This window comes from Syzygium oleosum, unplaced genomic scaffold (assembly GCF_021117445.2).
Source record: "Syzygium oleosum isolate NSW1041296 unplaced genomic scaffold, Sole_v2.1 Sole_v2.45, whole genome shotgun sequence".
NCBI lineage: Eukaryota > Viridiplantae > Streptophyta > Magnoliopsida > Myrtales > Myrtaceae > Syzygium > Syzygium oleosum.
The window spans coordinates 1,938,373-1,964,098 of NW_026607529.1; the positions used below are offsets into that span (position 1 = coordinate 1,938,373).

A 25,726-nucleotide genomic window follows, 5' to 3' on the forward strand; every position below is an offset into this window, starting at 1 on the left:
TGGGACGGGTCAACTAGGTGGACCTGGCTCGACCTTGTTGGTCTAAGTTAGTCATTTCAGTTAAATTTTGCTAAATTACTATGTTTTTACCAAAATTGATATCGAAATTAAGGTAATTTGGCCTAATTAGATTTAAATTGGGTTAATTTCACACAATTTATGAAGGATCGATTGGGCCCTAAACTTGAGCTCGAACATTAGCGGACCTATTTCGAGCTCGACTCTTAAAATTTGCTTGCAATCTTGATTGGTTATAATCCTTAGATCAAATGTCAAGAAGGAATCAAATATAAAAAATGACAAGAAATCAATGAATATTGGACTTTTTCTATCAAGGGTCAAAGTCATTGGTTTGATTGAAGAGTCAACTCTCGATCATTCTTTTTTGTAAAAAGTAAGAATTGAAAGTCCAAATATGCTTGCAAAAGATACAGTTGATGATTTTTTTTTAATTTTTTTCAAAATTTTCAAAATGTTGATCAAGAGCTGACTTTAGTGTTTGAGCAAAAAATCAACCTTGAATTATTGAGAAAAACGACACCTAAGTACAAATGAAATGAAATGGAATTTGAAGAGCATAGAAATGACTCTTTTTGGTTGAGAAACGGATCATGTCATAATCAGGGACCCAAGTCTTAAGTTTTTATCTTTATCGGATTAGTTGGCTAAAAATGAAGTGTCAACATATACCATGTGAAGGCGGTCTTAGGTAATAATAAGGGAAATGACCTTAAGTTCCAATAATCAACATGAGATGCATCGCCGCATTGCACAACGAAATGACTAACATGCTCTACCGTTGATTGATCACCTTCGCTAGAGAAAAGGTTAAAAGCAACCATCTTAAAACGTCTTGGATAAGGCACTGTCTCCATCCACTCTAGATATGGCTTTCTATATACCAGTCTAATATTTCCTTGATCATACTCTAAAATTTGCATTGATTGGTCTAGCATTAGCTGGACCTTATGGGGGGTCTTGACCAGGTATCACTTGAGTGGGCTACCCTTCAGGTAAAGATGGTGGTCTAACTTGGTTGTTAACTATCACATTTGGTCGTTGAGGAGCATACATTGGGTTGGGCATCACCATTACTTCCACAACAGGTCTTTGGCCATCTTGCCCCCTAGGTGGAGACGGTGGCCTACCTTGGTTATCGATAATAGTATTAGGCATGCATGGGGCTGGTGCTATGTTGAACGGAGTTACTATTCCAATCGGCCTTACATTATTGACCAAAGGTGCTAGGCCAACTGGTTGTACGTTTTCCACATTTGGCAATGGCATATTTTGCTAAGTATTTTGATTTATGTTTTAATACCGCGAAAAATCCCAAACTGGTACGCCTGCAATAATTTTATCCCAAACTAATTTTTTGACAATCAAAAACCCCAAACTGGTACACTTGTGACAAATTTATCCTCAGTTTGTTTCCGTTAAATTTTATTGTCAAATTGATCTGTTAAATGACACGCAGAAATTGACGAATGTACCAATTTTTTGTTTTATTCTCCGTTTGTCACGGGCGTACAAGTTTATGATTTTTTGTGATATTAATTCAATTTAATGGAAACTAACAGAAGGTAAATTTGTCACAAATGTACTAGTTGGGGGTTTTTGGAGGTCAAAAAATTAGTTTTTGGTAAATTTGTTAAATGTGTACTAGTTTGGTATTATTCAAGGTAAAAAAATTAGTTTGGGGTAAAATTGTCACACATGTATCAGCTTGGCGTTTTTCGTGCTATTAACCCTTTTGACTTATCAGATTGCCATTATTACCATTTAAGTTTAATTGAACGGGATTAGGCAGATTACTTCCGCTAATGGGCACCGCTCCACTAGTTTGGGTCATACCAACGGTTTCAACCCTTTGCAAAATCCTAATTGGTGGTGGAGGTAGTACAATTAGTCATTCAGTGCCAAAAGTAAATTGAACAGTAGTAAATTAAGGAATGCGCCTAGAAGGCATAGGGGAAAATTACCAAAAAAGTCCTAAACATACTGCAATTACGCCAATTCAGTCCTAAACCTTTTGCAATTGTGCTAATTTAGTTCATCCGGGCACTTTTAGCCGGCCGGCACTGACGTGGACACCAGCCGATGCTGACGTGGCAATATTTAAATTTTTTTAAAAAATTTTTTCTCTTTTTTTTTTCCTATCTACTTCCCCGGTCTTCGGTCCGGCGATCGGCAACCGGCCAGAGGCTGGCGAGGTGGAACTTGCCGGCCATGGGCGAGGCTGGCCCTCACCAGCACTAGTGAGGGCGAGCCTCGCCGTTGCCAGGCGAGGTCGAGCCTCGCCACGGCCGGGCAAGGCCACCCAAATCTGGTGAGCCCTAGCCAGATTTGAATTTAGGACTGAATTAACACAATTACAATAGGTTTAGGACTTTTTTGGTAATTTTCCCAAAGGTATAGGATTAGTAGGATTTGTCTACATTTGAATTTAATGGCTCGACACTCCTGGCTCGTATATGACTTCATAGAAGATGTTGACAATTATTGGCTTGACCACATCAACGAGGTATTTCATCATATGGTCAATCATTTCATTCTAGTGTTCGTCAAGAATTCTCCTTATAGTAGCTAACATCACAGGATTAGGCTCCAATTGCCTCTTTTGCTCATCGTCGAGTTGTCTCAGGATATCAACATCTCCACCGTTCTGTTGTTCTGCCATTGGTAGTGCGGTTAATGACTCAAAACATCATACCCTGTCATTGCTAGGTGGTGGTGACGGGTTGTACCACCATCATTGTCAGAATCGAGTTGATTTCTTTTTCTCACCAACGTATTTCCTTAAATTAGCCACACTGGTCCCATTGGAAATGCCAAAAAGACGTTTGTTGACATTTAATTTTTAGTCGATGCGTCATTAAAAATAGAAAACTCGAGATTAAGGTTTCTGATCGCAACAAAATCCGTTTCTTGAACAAAAAGTGTCATTTTTTTAATTTTGTTTGTTGGTTTAGCTTCTATAGACGGTTTACCATTCATTTCATGCAAAAATCCGAAAGTCAAATGGTTGACTCTTGGGTTGACTTTTTGGTCAATCCTTTTATCAAAAGTCAACCCCGGGTCAAATTGGGAATTTTCGCATAAAAATATTCCTTTCAAGTTTAATTTTACTTTAGAAGTGGAAATTTCAGAAAAATTCAAAGATTTGATCATAAAATCAAATTCCTAGTGAAAAGTCAATTAGGGTTTGACTTTTGGTTAAACCTTTGACCAAAAAAATTGGACAATACAAAAATCCCAAAATCATCTTATTTTACCTTCAATTTGAATTTGGCATTTGAAATTTTGCAAAAATCGATTAAGAACCTATTTTTCCCCAATTTGCAGAAATAGGTTCGGAATCGGCCAAAAACAAAATTACTTTCATTGTGTTCATATTCTAGCTTAGTTCCTTTTACGACATTTGATCCAGAGGTCATCATAAGATTACTCGTGTGGCCAATTTTGTGAATCGGCACTTTGAAATGAAAAACCCAATTTTAGCCCTAATTATGGGTTTGAATCAATTGTTCACGATTCGTGAATGGTTAGTATCATTTGACTCGTTTTTGTGAGATAAACACGAATCCGGGGTCAATTTTGTGAAATTCACTTGAGAACTCTCCAATTTTACATATTTAGATCACTTGAATTTTGGGATTGGGGTTATTGATGTCCAATTGATGAAATTGAAGTTGACCCATTAAGGACTAAGGTTTAATTTGATCAATTGAGGTTCAATTTCAACATTGGCCTTCAATTTAATTTTGACATGAAGGTCATGCATCCATTTTAATGTTGATTTGAATGCAATAGGTCGCTATAAGTATGGGCAATTGGTTCAATAAGCATTTCGCAAGTCTAATTGAACTCAATTTCGATTAATTTGCAAATTTTGGCGAGAAATTGCATGAAATTGTCCAATTTAGCTTAGGAAAAATCCAATTTGGTGCACCTATAGCATGAATCCAATATTTTTCATGACCAATCAGGTAATTAAACCTAAAAAAGTTGTAGGTTTGGTTTAATTGGCCTAATTGGATCAAAATTGGACTGTTTCTCTTCAAATTGGACTATTTTTTCCTCAAAATTGACGAATCTTTCCTTTCAAGGACTAAATTGCATAAATTTGGAACAATTGAGACTCAACCGCATAAGGAAAAGACCGAACTGGTCGGACCGGTTCAACCGGTCACCGGCGGAGGAGGCCAATTCAGCCTTCCTCCGGCCTATTCTTGGTCGCCGGCGACCAGCGACCGGTGATCCGTCCTTTGAACAATTCCCCCGTGCCCTCAAATTTTTAGATTTTGCAAAAAAGTCCCCGGATTTTGTGGCATTACAAAAATGCCCCTAATTAGGTCCTTAATTGCAAAATTAATCAATACTGTTGATGAGATTAAATCATGGCCATTCAAATCAACACATGTTAAATGAGGTCTTTGCTTAACCTCCAAGTAAAGGATAAGCACAAATCACGATCATCGGATCAAACCGACAGCCGAGATTGAATCTTAAGGGGAGTATATAACCCATTTTCCTCCCAAAATTTGGGAGGGGGGCCACATTTGCAACAAACTCAAACCTGAAGCAAAAATTTTCTTTCGAAAAAATCTCTCTCTCTCTCTCTCTCTCTCTCTCTCATGTTTTCCCGCTCTCTTTGTCATGCCCCGAACCCTACGGCACGCGACAACCCCTTCGTCGGTCGATTCAGTGCGACATTCCAGGACGCGTCGCCGATCCAAAACCCAAAACAGAGAACAATGCACATGCAGAAGCAACATAACACCCGTACATAATAAAACAACATGACCAAGGATAGCGATAATTACGATAAATACAACTTGCATTAATACGGAGGATTTACAATATACACAAACCAAAATGGGTCAGAAAGCCACTAACATAAAAAAAAGGGGTACGTGGCTCGGGCGGTCAGGCACTATCTAAAAGGGCTCATTCTAAAAAGTGTCGGCCCTACCTAACTATGGTCAAGGATAAACCCTAGGGTAACCAGTCCGGGTCGGATCTCGAAGACTCGGACGAATCGTCAGACGACTCGGACTCGGAGTCCATAGAATCCGGCTCGGACTCGGCCTCCACTGGTTCTTCCTCAGAATCATCCTCCGGCTCTGGTTCCAGCTCCATCGGCTCCGGATCGGATTCCCATTCCATCGGCTCCTCCTCCCCGTGGTCGGAATCCATCTCGAAGATGACGGGTCGAGGGTCAGAATCCTCCTCAGACATGGCTTCGGGGCTGGCCACCTCCCCATCTGCTGCCTGCTGATCCCAGTGACCTAACCCGTCTATCGGGACATCGAAAGTCCTAAGGGGTCCGTAAACGCCGAACGGGTCCCAAAAACACCAACTCAGATACTGATGAGCCTGGAATTGCGGCTCGCCCGCGTCGACCCAAACGGTAGTAAAATGCCTAACATAAGTCTCCCCGTTCCCAATGGGGTACTTGATCACCGACCGCTCTATGCGGTACGGGATCCCAAAACGAATCGGTACTCCTGGCATCCTCAAGGCTGGGGGTCTGAAATGTTGGGTTTTAACAACAATGAGAATAAATCTCAGCGAGTAGACCCCCTAAACCTAAACTAGGCTAACATGCACCTCCTGACAGGTATTAACCAAACACATAATCGAGCAATCACATGACTTAGGCCCTCGAGCCCAAATCAACATATATTGACCCTACAGGTTAGACACATAATAATAATGGCACTGAGCCCAACAATGGTACATACGCACATATCAATTGGCCACGAACACATGCCATGCACATGCTTGCACTCGTTAATGCACTCTTGCACACGTGCCATCACTATGCATATGCTCATGTTCATTTCTGCACACTTGCACACGTGCCAACTTTCCATTTATTCACCGATCCGCGTAAAACACATCAGGTCTATCACTTTTCGATCGATCTCCGGCCCTCGTAAAACGCATCAAGCTCATGACACAACTCGCGTAAAAAGCATTAGGTTGGCCATCCTCCGGTAGTCCGGGCATCGTCCCGCGTAAAACGCATCAGGACGGGTTCACTACCCCGCGTAAAACGCATCAGGGTTTTATGTGATCACACGTACACATACCACCAATTATTATCTGAACCCCGCGTAAGATGCATCAGGGCATTTTAGGTGATCATATGCTCGATGCCATTCGTGCACACTCACATGATGTATATGTTATGCCAATACTCAATATGCACATTCATGGCCATAACATCCACACTCAGCATTCGTCAAATTCACATTGGGCACTCAAATTACTTAGCTACATACACAATTAATGCTACAACATGCTCAATTCACATCTTAGCATGCCCAATGAACCAATTAATTCAAAACAGCCACAACACATAATTGGCACCCGAATTCATGCGATTAATCAATATAATTACGCACACTCAAGGCCCGCCATGCCTCTCAATTCTCGGCCACATCAAGCACACAACATGGCCTCACATAATTAATCCCAATTCATGCATAATTCGGCTACTACAAGAACAAATCAAGGCACACACGGCAATCCACAATTAAGCCCTAAATTAGCCGAACAAGGTCCAATTAATCCTATAATGGACAGCCACTAATCAGCCCACTCTAGGCCACCAATCCACCTCCAAATCATCACACTAGGCCACCATAATCACCACATTACCAAGCCTAATCACCAGCCAACTAATTAACCCCTAAAACACCCTAATTAATCCCTAAACCTATCTAGAAATGCATAATAGCCTAATTAGGGTTTAGGGTTTGTACTCACTAGGTCTTAAGCTCCAAATGTGGGCTAGACAGGTGGTGAGAGTGGCTGAGCAGCGGCGGTACCACACCAGACCAGCGGCGACGAGCGGCGGCTCCCTCGGCGGCGCTTGGCGGTGGCAACGGGTGGTGGCTCTCGGCTGATCTCACACGGCTAAGGGGGCGACGGTGATGGTGGTGGTGCCGCGAAAATGGAGAAGGAAGGACGAGGGTGGTGCTAGCACTCGGGCGGAGGCGGCGCGTGACCATCGGCGGCGGTGTACGGGCGGGTTGGCCTTCACGCGGCCAAGGGTGGCGAACGGGCTGGTGCTGCCAATGAGGATGAGGAAGAGAGAGAGAAAAATGGAGTGGCCGGACGGCGGTGGTGGTGCGAGATGGTGGCTGGACGGCGGCGGCGTGAGGTGTTCCGGCGGGCGACGGCGTGCGGCTGCACCGGTGGGGCTGCTCACGCGGCTGAGGGAGGAAAGAATGGGGAGAGGGAGTGGCGAGAGAGAGGGAGTGGCCGGGTGGTGGTGGTGGTGTGAATGAGAGGAGAGAGAGATTGAGGGAGTTTTATAAGAATTGGCTTGAGTAGGGTGGTTGAACTACCCCACCCAAAAATGACAATCTTGTCCAACAATCAAGGGTTAGGATTGATTCATGCCAAAATATCTAGGGGCAATTAGGGAATAAGCAAGAGTAATGGGGGCATCTTAGTCCATTATTTTCGGCATTAATGGGGGGCTGAACATGGCTAATTTATCCTCCAAAATTCGGAATCCATGCATAGGCTTAGGGGCAAAACGGTAATTTTCCGCTCCCGGTCCGAAATTTCATTTTTCAACCAAACCGATCTCAAATATAATTGGCCACACTTATACGACGTTGTCCTTGCAAAATAGTCGCATACGTCCGTGAAATTCGACACTCAAGTCCGAATTCAATTCCACGATCAATTTCGCTCAAATTGCGATTTTAGCATCTCTCACTAACGGGCGGCTTTTTAGAGGTTACGCGTATCGACTTAGGGTTACTCGAGTCGTGACGGTCTCGATTTCCAAGAAACGCGAGAATTTATCGCTAGTTCCGGGGGTCGCGATCGTTCGGAATAAGTTCGGGATTGTTCGCCACGCGTACTCTTGGTCGTGCGGAATCACCCGCGATCCGATTGTACGTCGTTGGCCAAACCAAATCCGTCACCCTCTTGGATCGGCCCAAAATATTCTCTCGTCATTCCTTGGAATCAGAGCTCGATTCACGGTCGAGTTCCTGGGTCCACGTACCGTTTTCCTAGTTAGCCATTCCCTATTGGTCAGTATCCCGAGAATGATCAGTTCCGGGCGAGACTTATTAAAATGAAATGAGAAATAAACATCTATTTCATTGATCCCGGAAGTGGGTCAAATTCAGGATGTTACACTCTCCCTCAGCTCTCTCTTTCTCTCGCGTGTGAACCGCTTCAAGTGGTTCGGCGATTTCTCGCCGGTGTCGGTAAGTTCCCAAGCGGTGTCATACCCCTTGGTGTTCCTCGATCTCTCCTCGACGTCATTGAAGTAGCAGCAGCTCCTGTCGCCGCCTCTGCCATCCCATCTAGTTCCCTCAGCCGATCGAGCTCAAGACCAGCAAATCGAACTGGTTTGCTTGCTGCTGCTGATTGCGGCTGGTCCAGGTGTTCCGATCACTTTACCGATCCTCCTTAGCTTCTTCTCGATCCCCTGGTGGTCTGCACCTCGTCGGATAGTCCCCGGAGTTATCTGTTTTTGTCGATCCTCGCCTTAACAACAAAGCAGAGTCGGTCCAGCGTCCAGTCGAGAACCGAACCGAAACTAGCAGTGACCGGTGGTCCTGAGGCGGTCCAACCACCGCTGATCTTGCCTCTAGCGTGTCCCCGATCTCGCTATGGTCAGGGCTTCATCGGAAAGCCACCGGAGAAGCTATGGTGGCTCATTTTCCCTCGGCGAGTCAGATCTGTCCAACCGGACCGATCCGATCCCTCTTCTTCGTCGGCGCTGTTCTAGCGTCGATTCGACGTCGCCGGACCCTCCCTGGTGTCTTCTAGTGGTTGACGTCCGTCCTTGGTGAGCTGAGATCCCTAGGAGTGCCTTGTACATTGATTGACACAAATCGATTGATCGTGGTTTCGCGCAACAACAAAAGGTAATCTCTCGGTCCCAAATCCGATGAGGCAAGCTTGGAATAGCCAATCGAGGCTAGGATTCACCCAAGGGTTTTCTATGGGCTTCGTATTGATGATTTATGGTTGCTAATTACTTGTTTGATGATTTGATGATGATGTTCTTAAGTTAGAAGATGATCTGCAATTTCGAGTTTCTAGACCTGTTTTCTGTTTTGATGATTTTTACCTGTTAAATATCGTTTATGGATCTTGACATCTTCTGGACTTTCGTAATATGCTTCATGAGCTTCAATTTGATATCTTATGGCGTTTGATTTGGTATAGTTTGCTATTTGAAAACCTATTTTAAAGATTGCATCAGAATCATTAATTCTGTTGTTCTGTTTTTTCAGGTTTTTTCATGATTTGAGCAATTTTGCTAATTTTTTGCTGATTTTTCTGTTCGGATCTGGATGTTGTGGTCTTCATGAAAGTTGATGAGAATCATCTTGACTACAACATGTTTTTTTCTAAGATTTTTCTGATGAGTCTAGATGAATGAAATCCTCTGTGAATCGACCTAGGGTCTGAAACGGCTTTTTGCACTAATTACTACGAATTAGGGTTTTTGGCTTATTGATTTTTTGCTGCCTTGTGTGTTGAGATTCAATAGGAGTTGTCTTCATGAAAAATGATCTAAATCAGGTTGGTTATAACAAGATTTTCCTCGGAATTTTTGGAATATGCTTAAGTGTGGAAATCTCATGAAATTTGATTTTTGCATATGCTGATTTTGCCCGACCTGCACTATTGTCGATTTTTTGTTTTTGATTTTTCTGCTACGATCTAAACTTAGGTCTCTTCACGAAAAATATTCATCATGTTGTATACTATTCACATGATTTATTTCACATTTTTTCCATGTCATGAGGATAGTAAATGACGTGCATCTTATAGGCTTATCTGCTGTAATTCATTGCTGACATGCATCATTATAGAAATCCTTTCAATTGATCATTAAATTGATGTTAATCGAATTCAATGCCTTCTAGGAGATCTTAAAGCACGTCTTGAGCTTTCCAATGATACCAAGATTGCATCATTTGCATGTCAATAGACTCTATTTCCATTTTTGCCAAGTTTGCCTTAGAATCAGAAGAATTGCAGATTTGGAATACATATAAGCTTGATTCTGTGTTTGTACTTTGCTGATTTTGTGTGAATTTTTCAGTAAAGATTTTGATAATAAGTTCCCCATGGACTTTGATTGTCATTCCTAGACACAGGTCGTGACAAAATTTGAGAATTTTTGGACATCATTAACATGCCCAAATTTCCATTAGGTTGCTATGAAAATTTGCTCCTTTGTTCTGTTCTGATGCATTTCCTCATGTTCTGTAATTTTTGTAAATTCATGTGTAGCTTATCTTAGGAAGTTTTCTTCACAAAAAAATGTTCGTTGTTATGTACTTGATGTACCATAAATTTTCCAGAACTCTTGAACCATGGGTCCTTTTCCAATTGAATGCATCTTGAATCCCCTGTTCTGCTGTTTTTTGTTTTTCCTTTATGAATTGTCTTTTGTTTTAGGATTTTTAGAAAATAATGCATGCTGAAACGGTTTTTAACGTCTTCACGAGTCTTAATCCTCATTTCATGAACTTCGTTAATTTTTCAGAAAATAAAAAGGGGTTGTGCAGCGATCCCCCTAAATTTTGTTTTAATGCCAATTTTAATAGAATTGATACTAATTCAATGACTCATGGAACTCGATCAGTGTGCTTGAGAACTTCTCACCCGGATTCTGGATTTATATCCCAAGAATGTCGACTCAAATTCTTATTAAAATTGTCATTGCACTCACCTGCAAAATTCATTTTTTTTTAATAATAATTGATTTTCTAGTGCATGTGCTTGTGATTGGCGTGTGATGAATTGAATGAAGTGACCTAATGTCGGTTCACTAATTTGAGTGATTGGATGAGAATCAAGGTCTTTCGACCCGCCTGCATGTTTAATTCATTGCTTTGCATGTGATTTTTAGATATATGCCTAGGGACGGTGCATGATTGTGGGTCTAAATTTGGATTACACAAAGAACCTGACTTAAGGATTCACGGCATTAATTGCTGTTGGTGAACACCAATGGTAGTTAATAAACATGAATTGTGTCTAAAATGAACATGGGTAAATAAGAAGAGGTATCGATTCAAGTTTGAGCAAAGGCCGACCTTGAGGCCATCTTTGAAATTCTTTGTGACTTGTTTGTTATCTTTGATTGACTTGTGATGCTGTGTACTTTGTGATTGTATATTGTTTGTTGTTTTTTCTTTAGTTTTAGTTTTAGATTAGGGTTATAATAGGTTCAAGAAGACAACGGTCTTGAAGATGGCGAAGGTCAATGTCCATTTCGACTCTATTCTTTGTATACGGTGATGGTCGATGTCCATTTCGATCTATTTTCTTGTAAAAATTAATTTATTACCCGACATATGTCTCGGGTTTCTTATTCGTGTTGTATAAACACCCGATGAGTTGCGGGTTTTTCTTTCTTGCACTTAGAATTAGCTAGTTCTTTCAATACCTTGGTTGTTTACTTTACGCAATGCTTTTCAATACAATTGTTTGTTTCTTTCTTTTCTAGACTAAGATAGAATTAATTTAGAATCTTAAATGAAAACAAAAAAAAAAGATGCATGATCACTTATTGGACTAAAGTTTTGGCATGAAAATGGTAAAAATAAATGCATGACAACTTAAATAATAACCATGATAAGTTTAGCGGTACCGAAATTGCGTTAATAGAAATATTAACGTAAGCTAGTCCCAAAATCCATAATCTTTGGTTCTCTTAGAAACCAATACGAAATTCCCGCGTATTGGTTGGGTATTCTAACCGACCCCCGACCTAGGCTAGTGGCGACTCCTAAAAAAGATAAAATTGATCCGTTGTCATGCGAGGTATGGATTAGGGAAAATCTACGTTCATGATTAATGGACCATACAGATGACTAAAAGATTGACACTTCGGTAAGCCATCTTTTATGATGTGCTGTATGGACCATTCATGAACACTTACCTCTAAACCCGCTTTATCGAGTTTGGCACTCGTGAGGTAGGTCGCGACAACGTTTCGTCGGAATTTATCTTGCGACGAAATATCTTTCATCGAAAGTCATTCTTCGATTTTTAATTAAAGGAGACAGGTTTTATGGCGACTTGGATAGGAGATATCATATATAAATAAGGGAACTGACAACTTTACTTCAAACAGGACTATACAATTATAAACCATGCCAAAATTAATTGATGATAAAGTTTGAAAACGCAAAGATGTTACACTGAAATTTAAATCAACGACACAACACCTAGAATAGAAATACACGCCGGAATTTAATCGATGACACGGATCTAGAAATTACAGCTAAGAAATATGCTGGAATTTACTCGACGACACAAGTACGGAAACTAAAAGTACAGTGCAAGAAAGTAAAAATAATTAAAAGAATGCATTTTTGTTTGAGTTGTGTCCGGAGGGGGGGTGTTCTCCAGTAGATGATTGGTGGTATTTATAGGATTATGTCGTAACCGTCTTTGAGCATTTCTCTAGTGGTTGTAGCCATGTTCCTTCATCATCGAAAGTTTTGTATCCATATTGTCATGATGCCACGATCCAACTTTCAAGTGGTTATTCCTTAAAAATCGCATTCTAATTGCTCTACGACCTCCGCTACTTGATTCTCCAGTGATTTAAGATCCGTAATTGCTCTTCGATGCCCTTCATGCATACAACTCTCTCTCTCTCTTAATGCTTTAACCGGTGATATGTTGCCCTTGTTATTCTTGTTTACTATTGTTAACCATTCATCATTGTATATCGACAACTAATCAACAATGGTCATCAGTGTACGACAACGATTCCTACAGTTAGGGGTGTCAATGGGTGGGTTGGGTTTCCAAGATATCCGACCCGACCTGAAACACTATAGGAATGTGCTTGACCCAACCCAAACCAACCCGAGGCCCAAACGGTATATAACCCAAAATATCGGGTTGGGTTTCGGGTATCTTTTTTCCCTAATCGTCTCTTCACCTCTCCTCTCTTTCCCAGGCTCACAAAAAATTATAAAAACGAAACATTAGCAGTTCAATCAAACTTCAGTTGCATTCAACAAGTGAGGGAGATGAAGAAGCATAAGCACAACAAAATGATCAGGAAGCAACTTTACTCCCTTTACTTAATTAGCCACAATCTCCTCCACCTCCGCGTCACCACACTCCTCATTGACCACCACACAAGCCCTGCTCGACCCTCACCATCCTCTCCATCTCCACCGTGACCCGCGATATGAACTGAGCCTCCTCCAAATGCCACTAAGCGCCAAATTGAAAACACCATCGAAGAAGGGCAAATTGTGCGGATCAACGTAGCTTACCAGAGGGGGCGAGTCGATCAATTCGACCTCAGAGACGTCGGCGACTCCCGGCTTGGATAGTGCCATGACTTCATGGCCGGCTCCGGCGGAGACTCAGTGGACCTTGGAGTGGTTGCGGTGGAGGCCCAGATCGCAAATCGAGTCGAATAAGTGCCGTTGGGAGAGAACTTGGCCACAGAAGGCGTGGGAGGACCAGAGGCACTTGTTCTTTCTCGTCGAGGGGGAGGAACTCGCGGCGGCCAGAGTCGCAGGAGAACTTGGGGAAGCAGCGACAAGTGGCGGCAGTGGTGGGTTCGGAGGAAGGTGTAGGTGGCAACGGCGAAGGAGAGCTTGTTGAGGAACATCTAAATGTTGAAGTCGGAGAGGACGAGAAAGGAGATGGAGCTAGGGGTTGAGGGAGCTAGGGGAGCTTTTAGGGTTTCTTTCATGTTGATATTTAATATATTTCAAGTCATTATGAGTATCCGAACATACCTGACCTAACCCAAATTGTTGAGGTGTCATTTTTTCTCTCACTAACCGAACCGGAATGAGACCCGAACCAAAACTAACCTAAATTTTTGAGTCACAGCCGGTTCGGGTTGGGTCAGGTCGAAAACACCCCTACCTGTAGTCGTTGATAGTGGGTCATATGCTCAATGGTATTTATGCTCTAATCACATGCATATCCACGTCGACGACTTGCTCATTTTTGGTGCAAACAATTTATTTCAAGGGCATAATGGCCTAGAACGTCACATTAGAACGACGAAAAAATCGCAGTAGGATGCGCAGGAACAAAGTTCATCCCTTGGAGACCTCGGAGCTTTGTCCCTATGTTGCCGAAAACTCTTCAAAGGCTTCAAGGCATGCCTTTCTAATCTTAAAAACTATATGCTCGAGTCTATGAATCAAGTTTCGACACGGCGAATTAAAACTATGAAAGAACATTATGTATCATAACAAGGAGATTTGAAAGATTTCTTGATTCGATCATCTCTAAATGTGGTTTTGGGTAGCTGGACCTTGTTCAAAGTATTAGGAAAGTTTGACCGACATTAGACAGGCGAATAACTTCCTCGTACAATGTGCAATCAACCAAAATTTTCTTGCATTGAAACACTCGAGACTTCTAGTTTCATGATGTGTTTTCGAAATCAGAACATTACAAACTTCTTGATGCTACGAAAATTAGGTGATTGGTCTCGAATGATTGAAAGCCAATCGTTGGATTTGGGTAATTATGTAAGAGGTGGTAATATGGGTAACAAACTCATTTTTTAACTCAGATTTAATGGTCCTAGGTTGAATATGAGTTACTTAAAATTTTAAAATGGGTTTAGGACCAATTTAACTTATTAATTCTTTTTTGTACAAATATAATTTATTAACTTGAACTGCCAACCACTAGGGTTTGCCCCATTGGCCACCCTTCCTATTTGGGAAGGGGGAGGTGGGAAGTTTGATTCTCTACTTTCTCAAAGGGTTAGAGATGGGGACGTTTAGTTTCAGGTGTGAGTTTCGACTCCTACACTCTGCAAAGAAGCATGACAAAAGTCTAAAAAGTGAGTTGAGAATTAGAATAGGACAAACAGAAAAAATAAAACTTAAACTGCCAGTCACTGTCGCCGGTCTCAATGGCCCTGAACGGATTTAGAAGAAAAATAAGAAATATATATAGAAAACAAAAAATAAAATTCAAAAAATCAGTAAAAAATTATAAAAATTGTCAAAAAGTGTTTTAATAATACAATTTTTTTAAAAAAATCATATGAAACAAGTTTTTCAATATTTGGTTAAATATAAAAGTGTTTTAGTAATATGGGTCGGATTGGGTATGGATTGAGTCGGGTATGGGTCGTGAAATTTGCATTACATTAAATGGGGCATAAACGGGTTAAATGGGTCAATTTGGGTTGGACTATTTATGACTCGACTCGATTCACTCATTTGACAGATTTTTTTTTATTTTACCGAATGACAGGTCTAGTTATATAGGTGTTAAAAGACTCGTTTTTCACGAGCATGACCCATTTTTTTTTGTGAAAGATTGTTTTTCACTCAACCCCAAAATTAGCTGATTAAATTTTTTTAAAAATTTTAAGAAACAATTTGAAGTTCCAACCCTTACGGAGCAAATATGGCATTTTGGGTGTTCCCTTTGCACAATGTACATAGTTCGAACGATTGTCCACGAAATAAGATTTACGCCGCTTTATGTTCAATGTGACATATCATATTGCATATCGAATTGATTCTACTTTAACTAACTATATATAATTTCATAGTCACACATTGAATCAGATTATAAGAACAAATTCGAAGAACATCTAATGATAACCACACCTCCCAACAAAAAAGGAGAAAATTCTCAAAAAGAAAATGTCAGTCTACATATTCTCAACTTCAGTAAAATGAACAGCAGCCAGCATAATGAAATTCTAGGCTCACATGAATGAACATCATAATGTCCACAATTATCGCAGATAATCCCTTTTATTTAATCAAAACCCATGTATAATTAAAACATGTAAAAGCATACGGGCAGATGGCAACATGTCTCCCACGCTAAATGACCTTAATCATCATACTTTCATCCCCTCAAAATCGCTCCTTTTCAGGCCTAAGAAGGGATTGTAATTTAGTTCAGAACATAAACAAACCCAAAAAGAAAATGAAATAAAAAAAAATGAAATCCCGATCCCTGACAGATGGGCCCACATTTCCTTTCATCCAACTCAAAAGTCAAAGATGCTCGCCGGTCAAACATCATCGGACGTCGGTGCGAGCAGTGGCTGAGCGAGGGACGGCGTGATGTGGCAGGCAGTCCTGTTGTTCCCGTGGTCCTGAGTGGACTGGATCGCCACCTTTTGCTTTGCGAATTTGCTCTCTGCGCTTTTACCCCACAGGACCAGGTAGAGACCTGCTATGATAAGCACCGCACCGATAATCCTGCGGAAGCCAGAACTAACAAGTTAGTGTACTTTCTTCCTTCCATAGCCAAAAAGAACCTTAGATTCTCAGAACTTCGCCATTGAACATGTTTCGAGACACGTAAATAGTTATAGGATGATCATATCTTCATGTTTATAACTTGAGGGGGAGTCACTAAACAGTGTTGGTCCTATCTAACACTCGTTGGGCGATTGTCCTCCGAAGTTGGTTTGGGAAAGTTAATACTAAGTTTCGATGAGCAAAACATGGATCTTTCGATCCTAGGATTAAAGATGATGGCGCCTGCTGGCCCCAGCGGTGCATGATTGAGAAGAAAGATGGATGGGAGAGGGAGAGACTAATTAATACCCTCCCAAGTAGAACTCCTCCCCTAAAGCGACTGAGGCCATGATCGCGACAACGAGCGTCTGCACAGGTTGGTACACGGCGACGAACACTGGCCCGCCTTTGTCAATGCACCATATCTGCACTGCGAAAGCTATCCCTGATGCCACCACTCCCTGCACATTTTTTTATTTTTCGTCAAGAAAAACTTGATCATGTCAGTGCATGTAATTTCAAAGCTTGAAGATGATTTTTCGTCATTGAACTCGCAATTTCGTAGGATATACTGTGGACCCTACTACAAATTAATGGAGTGCGTAAATAGGACGCATGGTAACATACATAATTTTCGTTTAAATTTTGTTGAATAACTGTGTATGAACCAGTGGTTTTTTTTTTTTTGGGAAGGGGGGCGAAGGGGGGGTGGTGGGGGACGGTTTCTATACTAGTGGTTGACAAAGAAATTTAGATCTGCCTTGTATAAGCTGGGAAATGCGCAACACAAAACTATCACCAAGTACTTTTCAGTATGAGCAAGAAAAATTGTTTTGTCACTAACAAAATTAGTTCATCTTGGCTTTTGAATTATAATTGCATTTCCTCATATGCTTTCTCCAAACTATTCAAAATGAACTGCCAACCTACTAAACAAATGCTGAGGTTGCTCAAAGTCATTGGGATTGCAGATGTGCTCAAAAAAGGAAGAAATTGTTTCTAAAAGGAAATTTCCTGTAAGCCATGATATGTTGCCCCAAAATCATGCATCCATGTATCAACTCACCGCGTAGAAGACACTGAAGAGCTCTCCACCGCTGTGAATGAGCCACGCATGCGGGTCTCTCTCCGTGAAAGCAGCTATGATCAAGAACTGTAGGAGCCCGAAGAAGCAAGTGTACGATGTGACCGAGAGCCGAGCTGGGTATTTCTTGAGGACTGGGGCCTGCAGCACGAGCCAACCAGACCAGGAGAGGCAGTGTCCGATCAAGAAGATGCAGCCCAAGGTCCAGTTCTTGCCTTCCGCGTTGCCCAAGGAGAGGAACATGCTTGCGTATTTTGTGGGTTCGTGGAGAGGCGGCGCCGGAGTGAATATGGCTGGTCCCTTGTAGAGGGTGATGACTGATGCTCCGGCGACGCAGAAGATGGTCCCGACGACCTTTGCGATGCCGTCTTTCCGGTCGAGCCGAACTTGCTCTATTCTGAACGTCACATTGGTTTTTTTGCCAAAGAAAATGTTAGCTAAGTCAACTATGTGATTTTTCTTTATTTCATGGATATTCCGGATGGTAAGTATCAAGCCAATTGAACTCAAATGATGTTGATGAGAATCGAGATTTTTATTTCCTATAAGCTTTATCAACAATTATGTACTTTTGCCCTTCTTTTTCACATTCTTTTTGTAGTTCCTTTTGAAGGACATGGTCCCTTTCCTTTCACTCTCTTTCTTTCCTTCTCATTTCTTTTCGGTTTTGGATTCAGGCTGAATCCATTTCCATTAGCTGTTGGAATTCCTTGCTCCAGAGAATTTTTCAGTCTCATTCGACCAATGATTTTTCTCCAACCAAAAAGTAATCCACCAAAGGGCCTAAAAGAAAACCTCTAAGATGTACAATGTGAGCTGTCTGCCTAATATGTTGATTTTCCCAACCTTGAGACTATAGAAGGCAAATTATATCATACAAAGGGAATGAATTGAAGAATTTTGAGCCAACGGTTAGTTAAGCAGGCTTCCACAGAAAGAACTTCATGTACGGGACATGTAAGCTAAATGATGATCACCTGAGTAGGGCAGCCATGAGGAATGTAATGGCTGGGACAGAGTTCTGGATTGCTGAAGCAAAGGTGGGTGAAGTGTTGTCCAAACCCAAGAAGTAGAATCCTTGGTTTGCCGTTATCCTGTTTCGATATATTGACCACACAAAAATAAAATGAAATCGTCCCTTATAAACTATAGACAGCAATTTTATATGCCAAAAGAAAAGGAAAAAAGAACTCTACTGAGAATGTTAAAATTGCTAGCAATCACAAAATTGGGAGAGAAAAGAAAAAGGTCGTACCCGACTAGGGCAAGGAGAAAGAACTGCACCAAGAATTTAAGAGTGATCCCAGGCCTCTCTTTCCTGGACACCAAACAAAATGCGATAAGCATGTGAATGAGTCCTAAGTACGTTTAAAGAAGGTGTAAAAATGGGGGATTTGTCATGAACGCATCCAAAAAACTGAACTGATAGAGAAAAAGGGTGTTTGTTGAAATGCTTTTACGAGAATTACAAGAAAGGAGGAGAGGAAATTCAAGAAGAGAGGCCTTTAAATGACACGAGCACGTACTTTTCAAGAAAATAAGCAAAAGGGAGGAGGAGCAGCAAGGCGATGATGTTCCTGTAAACGATGAAGACGATCTTGCTGATGCCCATATTAAGGGCGGCTCTGGACACCACATGGAACCCGGCGTAGCCGAATTGCAAGGCCAACATGGCCAAGTGCAGCTGGAGCCGCTCTGGCACCGAACACCACATTCTTCTAGAGCCACCGGGCACCATGTCGGCCATCAAATCTGAGGGGCTTAACAAGCTCAATTGAGAAGGGTCAAGTGAGAGAATGGGGTGATGAAGAGGAGGAGCAAGGTAAGATATAAATACTGCGGTGCATATAAGAGAGAAAGAAAAGAGCAAGTCTTTTTTTGAAGTACTGGTCCCACCCACGCATGGGGCCTAAAGAGGGATATTGTGGTTAAGTCCTAGTAGTTTCCAACTAAGAAATGATTAAATGGGCAGGGCATATACATTTCCTATATGACTACCATTTTTGGTCCTTAATCATTCACATCTAATTTCGACCAAACAACATTATCCACGTGAAACTTAATATGGTAAGTCCCATATTTAATTACATTCTCCTTTTTTTGGTTCTTTTAATTTTACGTAGGATTTAGTTTCCATGATTAAGAATATTGCATGTTTTCCTTTTGCTCATTTTTAAGTGGGTACTGTGTAATTAAAGGTACTATTAATTTGGGCCCTTTTTTTCCATTTTTATAGCATTTCTTTGTACAAATGAAGAGAGAAATTTCCAACAAACCTAGTTCTCTTTCACACTGTCAAGTAAATTCATGGATTAATTGACAAGTAGAATCTGAAATTTTTTGACATAAACAACTTTTTAACAGAGTTATATGTTTATAATCTTTGTTTTCCTTATGTATATCACTATCAAACTCTTTTTTATCACTTGCCTTTTATATATGTATAATGGGATGATGGGATGAAACAAAAAAAAAATTTAAATATTTTCCAAAACAAAATCGCAATTGCAATCGCCGATATGAAAATTTAAAAGATGAAAATTAATTTAATCAAAACTTTGTATAAAATGTCAAAAAAATGCCAATTAAATTTTATTGATTTTGGATTGACAAACACTGACATCATCCAAGGTGCGTTTAGGAAAAAAACTCAAGGAGCATGTGCTTAACATTTCTACGTCATATTTTTAGTGTACTTCTACATAAACCTATGACGTCTTACATGCGTTTGTGTAAATGTGTCTCACTAATATTATGAAAAAACACCAACTTTTCCGATATAGAAAATGAAGAGATTTGATTTTTTTTTAAATGACATAAATAAAAGATAACAAATTCACCATGAAAGTGAGCTTTTGAGGTAGAAGTGATGAAGAACGGATAAGTTGTTATAAGTGCAATAATAAAGAAGAGATTTGTTTTTTTTCCTAAGTCCCAATAAGTTTAAATTCGAAGGAAAACCATAATAGGAAAATAACTAAATTGAAGAAAACTGTGCAAATATGGAAACAATTAAATACAATTTTGTTTATCTAGTAAAAATGAGCAAATTTAGTCATATAGAAGATGGAAATAGCTCCACTACCTCATATGTCAAGAAATAATGAGATTCACCTAAGGTCTTACGTCAAAAACAAGGGTTTCCACATAGTTTTGGACTATAATTGGCTCCATTAGATCTAAGGTTATCGGTTTCAAGGAGACTAAATTCCAAACCTAAAACCTCTTGTTTTTGAAACTGGGAACCAACGCTAGTGACCTTGAAGCCGGCCCCGGCCTAGAATAGAACCGTCCGGTTCCAACTGGCTTCTAGGGTCAACTAGGGAATAAATGTGTAAAGATTGTAAATAGTCAAATAAGGGGTATATTTTTCCACCATCTTTTAGTTGGAGAAATTTTCTAGTTAAAGATTGTAACTATGCATCACTCATAATTGTTTAGTTAAGTTTGAATCCATATTTCAAACACACGAATACGAGGCCCGATTCCTCAAATCAGGAATGAAGAAACATAAAATTCCTTAACAATTGCATCAAATACTAACGAACTATATCAAACTTGTATTGCATTTTCAGTTTGGCGAATTCTTTTGTGATCTTTTAAAAGTTTGTGTGGAGATATTTGAACTCTTACTAGGAAACACACTTGCTTTATCATATAATTGCAATATGCATTGAGGCGTGTGTGGAGGTGCTCCTTCGATCCCACCTCCGGGTGTCAGAGTTCAAAATCCTCCGCACGCAGTCAATTTCGACTTACCCAGTGTAGGGGAGGGACTCTACCGGCACCTCATGGGGGGTTTACTCGTCGTAATCGGTGTAAGGACGATCCTGATTTCCCTCACCATCATTAAGAAGAACAATCTATAATTATTAAAGAGAGGAAACTCTCATGATATTATCGCAATTCAACTCTCCACAATATCATTTCAATCTTACTGAATCAGTAATATATATTGAGAATTTTCAAGTTGAGCAGCTTTTCAATAGAAATTTACCAGAAAAACTTTTTCAACACTTTGTTCAGGGCACGAACCTGTGGCCGTACGAGTGCGAGATATTCGCATCAGCTTAGCCATTTCCCCCTTCTGGTTCTTTCGGCCAAGAACATTATTGCACATGCATGCACATTACCCTCTATTTGCAAATTAATAAATGGAAAAATAGCAAAAATACATCACTTTTCTCTCATATACCACGTACATGTCTCTATTTTCAAAAATACATCCAAACTAAACCTAAAAACGGAAAGACCAAACTACCCTCTTTTTGGAAATTCCTCATGCAGCCTTAAATGAGAAATTATTAAGTGATAGTCATTAATCCATGTGAGATTAATTCTGGACCACAAAAAAAAACATAACAAATAATTATAAATTGTTATGGGGTCCATTGTTTCAAGAATTTATGATTCACAATATGCTGTTATTCTCATGGTGATTTAAAGACTGTTATACTAACAAAACCCTCCAAATTCCACGTATATCGTCATCAAACCTCCATCACCCACCACCAACAGCTGTCACGTCCACCGAACTCAGCCGATTTCCCCATTGTCTAAGCTTGGTGCTGCCAGTACGTCACCTCTATATCAGTCCGCCACTGACCACTACACCCCTCCCTCTTCTCTATCTGGCCTCCCCTTCCACATCTTACTTCCTCTCATTCTATACAGTACATGATACTTGTAGAGTGTTTCATGGGCCTCTAAATGGTGGAATTTATGCATTTATGCCCCTAAAATCATAAAATATATATAAGATAAAATTAAACTGTCCATGAGCATCAAATAAAGATGGGCTTACGACATAAAGCAACAACAATACACCATTGTTCATTTGGTTCTTTGTAGTTTACATCGGGGATGCAGATTTTCTTTACATAAGCGATATTCAATTTCAGATATGTGTGCGTATAAGAGATAATTTGACATATAAATGGACGGGCATATCAAAATTTAAGTCACTTGTGTAAGAAACAGAAAAGTTTCACCGCCAAATATTCCATGGAGTAATCTGTTCTTTTTTCACAATTGGATTGACTGCTACAACCGGAATTCCACATTCTTTCATCACATTAGACATTTGAGGAATATAAATTTAAATTAGGTTGCATTATAATATATAGAACGGACAAGATTTTAAATTAGGAGGTCCCTTCTATTATAGGGGGCAAATATCCATGTACCGTATAGAAATCTCACCGCGTGATTTTAATTTTTGGCCAAAACTTTTTGGACAAAAAAGTAATTTTCTACTCTTTAGGAACCATATTGAGTTATTTTGGGATAATGACACCACAAGTGCCATAACTTTGTATGGCGCTCATTTGAATAGCATAACTTTTTTTTTCGACTACTCAAGTGCCATAACTTCTAAAAAAAATCAACTTAAGTGCCATAACTTTCAATTAATCACTTAAGTGTCATAACTTTTTTAAAAAAATTCATCCAAGTGTCGGGAATTTGACGTGGTATGGTACTTGTGGTGAACATTTTAAGAAATTTATGGCACTCAAGTAATCGATTGAAAAGTTATATGGCAGTATGGCAGTATGGCACTCAAGTTTGCATCATACAAAATTTATGACACTTGTTCAATGTGGTTCCTGAACTTTTGGTACATATTCAATATGGTTCCTGAACTTTATAAAAATGTTCAATGTAGTCCTTTCATTAATTCAAGTTCATGGACTATATTGTACATTTTCATATAGTTCAGGAACTAAATTGAATATGTACCAAAAGTTCAGGAACCACATTGAATATTAGACTAAAGTTCAGGGACTACATTGAACAAATTAAAAATTCAATGACCAAATTGCACATTGAATAAAAGTTCAGAGACTGTTTGTATCATTATCCCAAGATCAAATGAGTATACAAAGCGAGAAGTGTATACAAGCATATTTAATTTTCTTTTCGTCAGAACAAGAATTTTGAATTGACTAGTCCTCGTAAAAACACAAATTATCTTCTCAACGTTGCCAATTAAAACTCTACTCACAAGATGATTAGAGTGGCTCTTAAGATCAAACTAAGTGGGAGATGCTGTGATTTGAATATAGTAAATTTTATCCATATCAAGTGTTTAACAGTCAAACTCACCTTGACCAATTATAAGATGCTCTTGCATTTATGAATATGATTATTATACAAATATACACCTTATGGATTAAATAATTCATCTAATTTCTTATGGAATAGATCTTAATAATGAGGTACAACGTCGACCATGATTTCAACAGAAGCATATCTGACGGAATATATATCCTTAGCACGGGAGAATCTTGAAAAGTCCAGGCTTTAAATTTTCTGTCCGAAAAATTCGATAAATACAATGATTCGAAGTTTGAGTTGACCCCTTTTGAGCCATCAAGTAGGAGTCCCCTCAAATAAAAAACTTTGTCAGATGTTAATAATGACCATGCACCGAATCTTGTATTAATAAATGTGTTTCAAAAAGAGATGAACATGCATGAGTTCTCTTTTTCCATTAGTATTATTTCTGTCTGCTAGCCAATCTAAGAGAGGTCCTCAGGCATCAACGTGGTAGGGCAAAAGAAGACTACTATAGTGGACTTCTATTTCCAATATTATCAGTCTCTATTTATAAAGAGAAACGAATAAAGCATACCACATGAGCATCTACATGGTAAAGGTTAAGGGACGGTTGTCTAAAAAATCCTAAACTTTTTATATGGTGACAAACTCAATTTTAAACATTTTAATTATGTCAATTTAGTCCTAAATTTTTTAACGATTTATCAATGTAATCATTCTAACCAATTTTGATTGAAAATCGCAGACATGAACACCGATTACCCTATGTGGCACACGCAGAATAGCCGGCATCCACTTCAGCGCTATCCTGCTACGAGAGCAGCCAGTATCCACGTTAGTGCTGTCCTACCACATAGGGAGATCAACATCTACGTTAGCAAATTCTAATTAAAATTGGTCGGAAGAACTAAATTAGCAAATCCTGAAAAGGTTTAAGGTTAAATTGGCACAATTGAAAGCTTAAGACTAAATTAACAGTCGTACAATATGTTTAGCACTTTTTGGACAAATTTCCCTAAATGTTTAATATTGTTTTCTTTCTTTCCTAGAGAATAATATTACATGGTCGGTAGGATACATCACATGGACCAATATTATTTTAGTCATTAATTATTTATCCGGGTCCTATTGATGGGACTCATATGATCAACGGATAAAACATTTTTGAGGTCTCATTTTTTTATTAGTAAAAATGGTTCTTCGCACAGTGTGAGATCTTGTATCGCCATTGCTCGATTTGGTGGCTCGTCCATTTATCCATATGACTAAGGGTAGTTGTGAAATATACGATCAATATATTGACGGTTGAAATTTGTTAAGACATCAATATAGACACCAAGTAGAATGGACAATACTTGTCGGCTTCGAACCGTTTGTGGCGCATCTATCTTCATTAAGCGTTAACAACCTCGTACTTAAAATAGAATTTTTCTTCCCATTGGAAAAGCAAGGCACAGAGATTTGTTTTTCCTTACTCTTCTTAAGTTCTATTCAGACTTGTAAAATTGAATGGACTAAATGGATGTGTAATTATGATGCTTCCACTCTTTTTTTATGTAACCTTTATGATAAAGACGGATGATTATGTTGCTCGTGCTTTAGCATGTTTGATATTCTTGCTAAACACACTAATTTCACTTTCCTCTCACCCGTTAAAGATAGTTATGAACTCTTCTTTTTCAATGGGCACGTCTCTCTCTCTCTCTCTCTTCTTATTAACGTGGGCATTGCATTATTGCATGTTGCTTATGATGAGACCCCTTCATGCTTATTGCTTAAAGAGCTTTGTACGAGACTTACAGGTTGTTATATTAAACAGGGTCAATCAGCCGTGTCATTTTCTGTTTCAGTCGATCTACTTTGAGCCAAAACCACGAACAATGAGTTGGTCGATTGCTGGATTGCAACTTTTACAGAAGGTGCACAACTCAACTCATGGGGAAAATTGCATCATCTTTGTTTTGATAGGCAAATATCGAGTACAAGAAATATCCCACTCACCCCACGTAAATTTTTTTTGTAACAAGATAGGTATAGTCCTTGATCTAATTATCGATACGAATATAATCGTCACTTTGGAATTATCATGTTTTACGTGAAAATCGAGCGTAGACGGAAAGATACACTAATACAGGTTAAAAAGTGAATTTATTAAATGAAGGATGAATTTTCAAAATGATATTTAAACAAATGAGATCTCGTATATAAAAGAAAATCAACTACTTATCTGATCACTTAGAATTTGAAAATGAATAAATTTTAGCTCACTATCAATCTCGATCATTGCACTCTGTTTCGCTTTCAC

At 39.6% G+C, this 25,726-nt stretch overlaps 1 protein-coding gene across 1 annotated transcript; it reads right to left on the reverse strand.

The window, feature by feature from the left end:
* Positions 1-15,753: 15,753 nt before the first annotated feature.
* LOC115693508 (protein WALLS ARE THIN 1-like) lies at positions 15,754-19,178 on the reverse strand. The gene is made up of 6 exons (XM_056306561.1): positions 18,888-19,178; positions 18,617-18,679; positions 18,339-18,455; positions 17,344-17,758; positions 16,587-16,738; positions 15,754-16,235 (listed from the first exon to the last, which is right to left on the reverse strand). The coding sequence occupies exons 1-6, from the start codon at positions 19,106-19,108 to the stop codon at positions 16,046-16,048; spliced, it is 1,158 nt and encodes a 385-aa protein (XP_056162536.1). The 5' UTR covers positions 19,109-19,178; the 3' UTR covers positions 15,754-16,045.
* Positions 19,179-25,726: the final 6,548 nt, after the last annotated feature.

What these genes read in the sequence shown, in the direction of transcription:
- LOC115693508 (XM_056306561.1), bottom strand. Translation starts at nt 19,108, where the DNA reads ATGGCCGACATGGTGCCCGGTGGCTCTAGAAGAATGTGGTGTTCGGTG. An exon ending in TTTCTCCTTGCCCTAGTCGG is followed by an intron (nt 18,456 to 18,616) that starts GTACGACCTTTT and finishes ATATCGAAACAG; the next exon opens with GATAACGGCAAACCAAGGAT. An exon ending in GAGGAGTTCTACTTGGGAGG is followed by an intron (nt 16,236 to 16,586) that starts GTATTAATTAGT and finishes TGGCTTCCGCAG; the next exon opens with GATTATCGGTGCGGTGCTTA.